At 30.1% G+C, this 9,821-nt stretch overlaps 1 protein-coding gene across 1 annotated transcript; it reads left to right on the top strand.

The window, feature by feature from the left end:
- The first annotated feature begins 2,391 nt into the window (after positions 1-2,391).
- On the top strand, positions 2,392-8,563 carry LOC134232618 (galactose-specific lectin nattectin-like). The gene is made up of 5 exons (XM_062714616.1): positions 2,392-2,460; positions 4,858-4,958; positions 5,853-5,949; positions 7,348-7,561; positions 8,510-8,563. Exons 1-5 carry the CDS (start codon positions 2,415-2,417, stop codon positions 8,535-8,537), a joined length of 486 nt encoding a protein of 161 aa, XP_062570600.1. The 5' UTR covers positions 2,392-2,414; the 3' UTR covers positions 8,538-8,563.
- The last annotated feature ends 1,258 nt before the right edge of the window (positions 8,564-9,821 follow it).

Genomic DNA, 9,821 nt, shown 5'->3' on the forward strand with positions numbered 1-9,821 from the left:
TGTATAAATAATGAACTAACAATTGGTATGAAAAACGTCAGTCGGCATTTGACTCAATGATAAACTGTAAATTGAAGCACATGTGAAATTATCTCGTTACCAACGTTAGTCGTTTAATCCCTAAGACATTTAAAAAGCGAATTCACGAGAAACATATTGTACTGTCTTTTATTTGTTCATGAATTCCTTACACTAAATTTAACAATGAAAACCCTCGATATAACAAATTTGTGTTCTAAATGAGTGATAAGTGTCAGCTGAAAAATATATTTTCTGCCTATAATATATTATCATTATTTTCAAAATAAAAAAAGTTAATATAGCGATTGTAAAATTTCCTGCACTTAATTCTTAATTGTTTAGAATGATGCCAAATTTTACTCATGTATTGTTAGAATTTATTTCATGTTTTTACTATTTTTCATATATTAAATAATACTTTTTTTTCGTAAATATTATGTAACCTTACGTGAGTCCATGGTTTTCCTGACTCAAAAATAAAATCGCTGATGTCAGATGCCTTAATAATAATTAATCAACTAACAAGATAGGCGAAGGGAAAAAAATTACAACGAATGTCAGTGAACGTCAAAATGTTTATATTCGCCACCAGTTCAAATTAAAGAATCACATCAAAGAAACTTACAGTCTGCAATATCCTTTATTATGTATAATTGCGCGTTTTTAAGTTTATATGCATGCTTTTTAATTATAATGTTATAAATGTCATAGAGGTTTTAATTTTAAAAAAATGAAATCAACATACCCATATCCAGTATACAGCTGTATCTTAAAAAAAGAAAACGCAGTATCATATGCATATCTGTCCTCTTTTAAAAAAGACATGCATTTTAATGTTTGAAATACATTTAAAAAAAATAGAATTGACACAGTCGACTTGTATTATAGGAAATGGAATTAAAAAAAGACAATATAGGATTTAATTGTATTTTATTGATTTTGATTATTTTTTGTATTCATCTTGAAATTATCAAAACTAATTCATTGAATTATTTATAATCATATTTTACTTGATACCGTGTATGAAATATTTGTAAGTCTTTCTTAGTGCATACACTGTAAGTGCACAGAAGTCGAAGATGGAATTTTTAAACTTCTGAGGATAAGTTTGTTAATGATTGACGGTCTTCATAGCCAAAGTCAAAAATACACGTAGTTGTTAACAACTGTTGCTTCGTTGATCACTTGTCACATAGAAAGACAAAATTCCTGGCTTTGTCAAGACCAAAAGCCGAGGTCTCTGTCCTTGCAACCATTAGAACAATAAATAATATCGAGTCCAATCTCAAATTAAAATTAAAAACCCTTCACATGTCTTCAGTAGGGTCTAAGGAATTATATATTCCCTGAAGGTAAAACAATACACGGAATTTATGCCTTTCCTCCCATTTATGTACGAAATGCAATGTTATATATTACATAATAGTAGATTACAATAGTTAAGGAAGGGGAATTTATTATTACTTTTGAAGTATCATTTCTCTTTCAAAGAAAATGGTAACAAAACAGAGTTTGTTTCATTTGGAAATGTTGATCTTCTTACCACTTCTGTTATTAATTGGGATGGCGGATAGTCGCCATTTTCTGTTTGACACAGCAGACGATATGTAAGATATTTAAAGCAAGTTTTATCTTATAGTTTATTTACACATCTCTTTTCTTTTGAAGGACATAAAGACACCTTGTACGTTTGACATGTCGGAATTGAATGTGAGATAAATTATATACTGTAAATGTATTACATTTGGCGTGTACGATATTTGGCGGAAATTCAATTTTCAGCAAGTTAGCGTAGATTTGATTTAGCGCTGTCTGAATTTGCTGGTAACAAATGTTAATATACAAGACATTTAGCGATGTACTTGAATTAGTGGTCTCTGCTTTCCTCCAAAATCGCTAAATAGAATACGCTGCGAATGTAATACGTTTACAGTATAAGAAACAAATGAAAACTGTCAATTGTATAAACATATATAAAATTCTTATCATTCTCGCTGAAGTCCCACAGAATATGGCCAGGGCTACTGTGATAGCATCGGGTATTATAATTTGCTGAACACCCTAAATTAAAAGGTTCAAATCGTGTTTGTAGAGGTGACATACTTAAGAGTGAAAAACATATATCTACAGACTATCTATTACGTAATTTTTTTCCCTCTTCAATTCAGATGAAGCTGAAAATTTCTTTAATCTCTAGAAGGCTTTTTTTCTTCATTACAAAAATTTGCGCGTCTTCTATAACTTTCTATTAGATAGTGCCTGTTGCTTTAAGGATAAGGAAATATTGTATCGATGGAAATGTAGAATGCATATTTATAAACCGAAAATATAGATAATGTGCTCTATTTAATCCAGACAGACAAAGAAATTCTGTGTTATCCTTGATATTCACTATGAGGGTTTTTCTTACGATTGTACTTTTTGTCATCGGATTACACGGTAGGTAAAAACATAATTGTATTAAATATGTCCAATTTATTTGTAAGTTGGTTTTTATTTTTTAATAGTAACTCAAAACAATTAAAAAAAATAACAACAAACAAACAGACAGACAGACAAAAGAAACAAAAGAAACAAGAAAGCGGGTGTTTTGAAATGAAAGAAGCTTTTGTAAATATATTTTTATTTATGAGAACCGTTATAATCAACATTTCATTTTTGTTCTTACTTAAGATCTTTTCTAAATTGATTCTTAAAAAAAATGGTTTAAATTATTTAAAATGTGCTATTTCTTTACAGAAATGTCTATCAAGACAGAATAAATAGTTACATGTAGTATTTTCACTATCTGGTCTCATGATAAGGTCTTAAATCCAAAAGGAATATAACACTTTGATTGTCACTCCTTTGAACAATATTCAGTAGAATAATATCTCAGAAATGGGTCTTTTGTTAAAAAAAATCGTTTCCAAAAATCGAATTTCTATAGTTACATATATGACAGATTTCCAATAGGAAAGGGTTAAAAAAAGAAAATATATATATAATTGTATGTAAATAATTATTTAATATTCAATATTGGGCAAAATGTGAATGAAATTATTGTTAAATATAAAAATGTCAGCAAAAAAAAAAACATATTGATTTATAGAATCGGGATAAATTGTACAATGTATTCCCTAATTTAAATATTAGACCAAACTTTGCTGTTTAGATTCCTGTAACTTCAATATGATTTTGAGTTCTGCTATGACCTCATTTTGATTCTAGTCGTTTGACCCCAATCTGATATCTAGTTGGCCTGCGACCTTATGATTTTATCTGCCTGATTTTTGGAATTTTGATTGTTTTGTTTTTTGTAAACGAGGTATTGTGTGTACAATTTTTCATTATCTGGTCTCATGATAAGGTGTAAAATCTCAAAAGGAAAATAATACCTTGATTGTCACTCCTTTTAACAATATTCAGAAGAATTATATCTCAGAAATGGGTTTTCTGTTTAAAAAAAACATTGATTTGCAAAAATCGAATTTCTATAGTTATGACAGTTTTCCAATAGGAAAGGGTAAAAAAATATTTATAATTGTATGTAAATAATTATTTAATATTCAATATTAGTCAAAATTTGAAAGAAATTATTGTTAAATATAAAAATGTCAAAAAAACATATTGATTGATAGAATCGGGATGAATTGTGTCCCCTAATTTAAATCAAAGTACTCATAAGTACAGAGAGCCGGGCTCATTTACAGATCGAGTAGAATGGATTTCTTACATGAATCACGTTTATATTCTTATGAAAAAAATATTTTAAAACTATCAATATAAATGATAAGACACTGCGAGTGAGTTTTTCAATCCTAATACCACGGTCCGATTTTGTCAGAATCAGAATTAATCTGGTACCGCATGCAGCTGAATGTAAACAAACAGGCCAGTCTGGTTCCCTCTCCTGCTTTACCTCGTATGTGTAGAGAACTACGGTAACACTGATTATCAAAAATCCTTACGCTAATGAACTATGTTCTTTGACTTATGAAGTTTTCAAAGTCATTACTACTAATATTTATGTTATATAGATAAAACTTCGTTTTATTTCTGTTGCTTTATTTAGCGTTTGTATTACCTCAAAAGCGGTTGAGAGTAAGAACTATACTTTTGCACGTTACTTTAAAATGGCGACTATGGGGTCAACATCCTGCCTTGAACAGGATCACATAAGCCGGCAATTGCTCTTTGAGCAATAAGCCCGGCTAAAAATCGGGATGAATTGTATCCCCTAATTTAAATATTAGACCAAACTTTGCTATTTGGTAACTTCAATATGATTTTGAGTTCTACTATGACCTCATTTTGATTCTAGGTGTTTTGACCCCAGTGTGATATCTAGTTGGTCTGCCTGATTTTTGGAATTTTGATTGTTTTGTTTTTTTTTTGTAAGCGAGATATTGTGTGTACAAATTTTTGTTCCCCATCATCATGATCATCATGTCACGGTGTCACAAAAGATTGATACATCGAGGGAGTTTATTTCATATGCATTCATACGGGAAATGAAGAATCATTTTGATATACTTTCAGGAAGTATATGTATATAAATAAAATGTGCATGCCTTTGGTATCAAAATAATAGTATTTAAGCAATGAAAATGATAAAACAAAGTTTGTTTTAGTAAGTAATAAAGACTTCGAATAAAATTTGATTGAATCAGGAATGCTGAGAACTACAGTTTCCTTTCTTAGAATCTGAAAATAATTATGAGGGAACCTGTAAAATTAAAACCTTCATATAACATGATACAATACGATAGATATTGAATAAAATATAGCGATGTATCATGATCATTTTCCCTCACGTTACTAGGCCCTTACAAAGATCTAATTATGTGATTATAGGTGTCAGTAGTGGTACCACGTGTCAGAATGGGTGGACGGGATACAACTCAAGGTGTTACCTGTTTGTCATGCATATGTCTGCGGACTGGAACGAAGCATCGGTAAGCACATTTTTGGAGGACAAAAGTTTTGTTCATCAATTAATTAATCAATGCGTATGCAGGAGATATAGGCTAAGAAGTATTGAAAACGTTTTCCACCGGCTTCTTTGAAATTCTGATCAATGAGAACAAAACATATTTAGATTAGCAAATTATACCGGATTTTGTTTTCTTCATTTTTTTCGAAACCCTTTGAAGAAAACTAAATTCAATTCTTCCTTTACTTTGACAAAGTTTTCTAATTATGCTATCTAAAATCCATTAGAAAAGATATAACCACGATATTCTTCAGATAGTGGTGCTTTATTTTATGTTGAAGTTTGTTCATCACAATGTTTGATACAGAAATAAGGGATGTTTTCGCTATTTTGCTTTGAATTTTTTTTCTTATTTATTATCAGAACTTTTTAAAACATGTACAATGGACCTTCAGATTTTGACAAAACCTTTTCAAACTTCGTTTAAAAAATCTTGAATAAAGAAGAGTTATCTGACGATTTTTAAGTATATCACAACAAATAACAGCATACTAAAGACAGTATGCATTTTTGATGAGAGAGAATTACTCTGCTCGGCGTTTAGATTAACTAAAAATGGTTCACAAATCACTAAAAATGGTTCACAAATCACTACAATCGGTTCACAAATCACTAGAAACTGTTCACGTATCACTAAAAACTGTTCACAAATCACTAAAAACTGTTCACAAATTTCATAACGTCACATTCTATTTCCTTTTTCGCATAGAGCTTTATTGTATAAAATACTATTTATTTGATAAACTATTTTCTGAATAGAAATTGTTCTAGTTCATTTAAAAAGAATTTAATTTCAATGCATATGAAATTCAATGCATTCATATTTATTAGACTTTTTTTCACTTTATTCTTCGAGCAATTTTGTCACACACAAAACTCCAGACTGGCGGAAATCGACAACTCAAGAGAAGATAACTTCCTGATCCAGCATCTCAGAGACTATGGACGGCATGGTAACAAATGTTAATATTAATTAACAAAGCTATAATAGAGAAATATTCCTTTATGATAGAATAAGATTGATTTTGACATCTCTTACTAAACTGTCCGTATAATTTTCCTTAAGGATGACGTTTACTCAGGTTTCAGAATCAGAAAGGAAATTTTATAATGTATAATATGTTAAAATTAATAAAAATTTGTTCTAAATGGATAAGATAACTAAGTTTTATCTGAATATCAATTAAAATTTAATATGTTAGTACATGGAGAAAATATACAGCAACAAAACTCAGTGTATGGCTATTCAGAGGAAATTCGAACTAAATTTTTTAATTTTTTCATTTTTGTCAAAATTTTTATTTCTTGCAATATTAATCACAAAGTAATGGTTACATGTATTTGAAGACATCATTTTGCAAATATTATATGTGTTTAAGCTCATAAATTATTTCAAATAAACGAATGCATTGAAATAAAGAAAATTTAAAATATGTACAAAAACCACTCCAGACAACATTTCTCTATAATTTGATCATTGACCCCATATAATATTAATACCATGAGTTAATAAGTTAGAGTTCTTATCATTCAGATTTTTGTAATATGTGATTAAAAATAGGGAAAGAATATAAAAATGACAGAGGAAATTCAGACTGTAATAATTATCCCGTTTATGCTCAAAATTATTTCTTATATGAAGCAACTCTGTTCCATTGCTATAATATTTCATTATTAGAGTTTTCTTGCTAGTGATATTTTGTGAGTGAAGAAAAAAAATGGTCATAGTGTGAAAAATTGCAGTATTTCCAGAGAAATACTCAGGGTCCACTAGCATTAAAATGAGGTCATTGACCTAGTTATTTGAAATTGAAATTTAACAAAAAAATCATAGGTGTACAATGAGCAATAGGTGGTTTTTCGTTCTTATCAGTGGAAGTTTTAGTCATCTGAGTAAAGTTATACCTTAACATTCTCTTTTTCTTAGTATCTAAAATCCTTAGTCAAATAAAAAAAGTTATGATTGTTTTTTTCTCTTCACCTTCCCGTTAGTAACGCAACTTATGTGTAATTAAGTGGATCAATTATCTTTTTTCCCAAACAATGCTCCGAACAAAGATAGTTTAAGATAGTCTCGTGTATCCCTAGGCTTCCATCTATTCTGTCATTCAATCTTTGCAAATTTACTTTTAATCTTAAATTATAAATTACTGATGATTAAACAATTGCTTAGAATGGTTGACTTTGTATTCAGATATCTCACTTACAATGTATACTTTAAAAGATACACGAGGAACCCTATAGAATCCATAATCAAAAGAAGAAATATTTAAAATACCACCATGTTGTGCAACTAACAAATGATTTTGAAAGTTTATCGGTTATCTTATGTATTAATTATCTGTGAACAGCTAACTTCTGGGTGGGCGGAACTGACGTCATAATAGAAGGAGACTGGATATGGGCTTTATCGCAGACTCCAGTAATTCATTACACACATTGGGGCCAGGGACAGCCAAATGACCATCATTCTGCCCAAAACTGCATGGAAATGTCTGCGGTTATTCATTATCTATGGAACGATGCAGCATGTTCTCTTAGACAATATTTCATTTGTGAGCAACCGTAAGTATTTGTATATTAAGAAAACCGAAGAAACGAAATTTCATATCTATTAAACGTAAGCAGAACATATAGACACTTTTAATATACCAGTATTGCCAATCTCACAAAAAAACATTAACAGCATGTATGGGCTTTAAATTCATTGAGTACATGTACTTCAATTTATTTGAGATTGAAAGTTCTTTCTATTCTGGGTCTAAATCAAGACAATACATTATTGAAGGTGAAGTAAAGTTAATTGAAATCCATTGAAACATACCCAAATATCAATTAGCATTCAATTCTGAAGTTTCCAAATGTCATTAAAAGGGACAGAGTAGAGATCGAATGTGAAACACCGTGTACCCTAATCATTAGCTACATTGGTGCAATATGTCCACAAAGTAATGGGATACTGGGTCTCAGTTACATGTAAAAGCCATCAACTGTGAACAGAAATGTAGAAAAGGCATCCTTTTAAAAATGTTTTTGACGATAAAATTGAACCAGTTCTGACGCTAAGCAAAATATTCGTTAGAAGAATTGATTTTCACAATTTTAACAAATTCACGCATTTCTTGAATTATTAAAAGACTGCTGTTTAATATACTCCCTGTATGAAATACAATGTAATTTAATGAATTATTACAGCAATTCTGTTTCTTTATATGAACTTTATAAAAATGCATAAAATATATAGAGATAACGAATAAATATCAAGCTCAAAAGTTCATAAAACAATACAAAAAGCAGAACTAACAAGGACCTTTCAAAACCCAGAGCTGGGATCAAGTGCTATGGAAGAGTGAGTATCCATGCATTATAATTAACACTGCAATTTTACAAAAACGTTCACAAATACTATTGAATCATAAACACTATATTTGTTTTACATATACGTATATACTGTATAAATAATTCACGTTGAGATGATTTCTAAAATACACAGCTGTTATTTTTTGATTTCAGAAGTGCATCTGGTCCAGTCGTCGGATGATTCACTGATATGGATTTAAAGGATTTTCAAGTCAATAAAAAAGGGAAAAAATCTTGTTATTATCTTCTTTAAAAACACAAGTGTCAAGGTTACTTGGTTAGACTTGTTGTATCTCTCTCTGCCACTCTCTCTCTCTCTCTCTCTCTCTCTCTCTCTCTCTCTCTCTCTCTCTCTCTCTCTCTCTCTCTCTCTCTCTCTCTCTCTCTCTCTAGATATCTGTCTGTCTGTCTGTCTTTCTGTTTCTGTCTGTGTAGATGTCTGTCTAACTGTGTAGCTTTCTGTCTGTCTGTGAGTTTTTTGTCCCTTGTTTTCGCCGTCATTGTCAACAATATCTTCTTCTCCAAAACTCCTGGGCCATCCCTAACAAAAATACTATAGTTAACTATAGATTACTATAGTTAACTATAGTAGTAACTTTGACACTTTAAAAATCTTTGGCGAAAACTTTGACACTTTGAAAAACTTTGGCGAAAACTTTGATACTTTAAAAAGAACTTTAGCGAAAACTTTGATACTTTGAAAAACTTTGGCGATAACTTTGACACTTTGAAAAACTTTGGCGAAAACTTTGACACTTTGAAAATCTTTATTGAAAACCTGGATACTTTAAAAACTTCATCTAAAATTTTGACACTTTGAAAAACTTTATCGAAAACTTTGACACTTTGAAAATCTTTGGCGAAAACTTTGACACTTCGAAAAGCTTTGGCAAAAAATTTGCAACTTGGAAAATCTTTATTGAAATCCTGGATACTTTAAAAACTTCATCTAAAATTTTGACACTTTGAAAAACTTTATCGAAAACTTTGACACTTTGAAAAACTTTGGCGAGAACTTTGACACTTTAGAAAACTTTGGCGAAAACTTTGACACTTTAAAAAAAACTTTAGCGAAAACTTTGATACTTAAAAAAACTTTGGCGAAAACTTTGATACTTTGAAAAACTTTGGCGAAAACTTTGACACTTTGAAAAGCTTTGGCAAAAACTTTGACACTTTGAAAATCTTTATTGAAAACCTGGATACTTTAAAAACTTCATCTAAAATTTTGACACTTTGAAAAACTTTATCGAAAACTTTGATACTTTAAAAAACTTTGGCGAAAACTTTGACACTTTGATTTACTATAGATAACTATAGTAAACTATAGTGAACTATAGTATTTTTTGTTAGGAATTATCAACCAATCAAGAGTATCCTTGTGTGGACGGAACTCAACGTTTTTCAAATGAAAGGCAACGTCCTCCTAAAATGGAGAGACGATTAAGAAAGCAAAAACATGGCA

The sequence above is a fragment of the Saccostrea cucullata genome, unplaced genomic scaffold (genome assembly GCF_032062105.1).
Source record: "Saccostrea cucullata isolate Sc308-1 unplaced genomic scaffold, CSIRO_AGI_Scuc_v1 ctg9723, whole genome shotgun sequence".
Lineage (NCBI taxonomy): Eukaryota > Metazoa > Mollusca > Bivalvia > Ostreida > Ostreidae > Saccostrea > Saccostrea cuccullata.

Coding starts and splice junctions, on each gene's coding strand:
- LOC134232618 (XM_062714616.1), top strand. CDS start 2,415: ATGAGGGTTTTTCTTACGATTGTACTTTTTGTCATCGGATTACACG. Junction 5,950..7,347: donor CAGAGACTATGGACGGCATG/GTAACAAATGTT, acceptor ATCTGTGAACAG/CTAACTTCTGGGTGGGCGGA. Junction 7,562..8,509: donor TATTTCATTTGTGAGCAACC/GTAAGTATTTGT, acceptor TTTTGATTTCAG/AAGTGCATCTGGTCCAGTCG.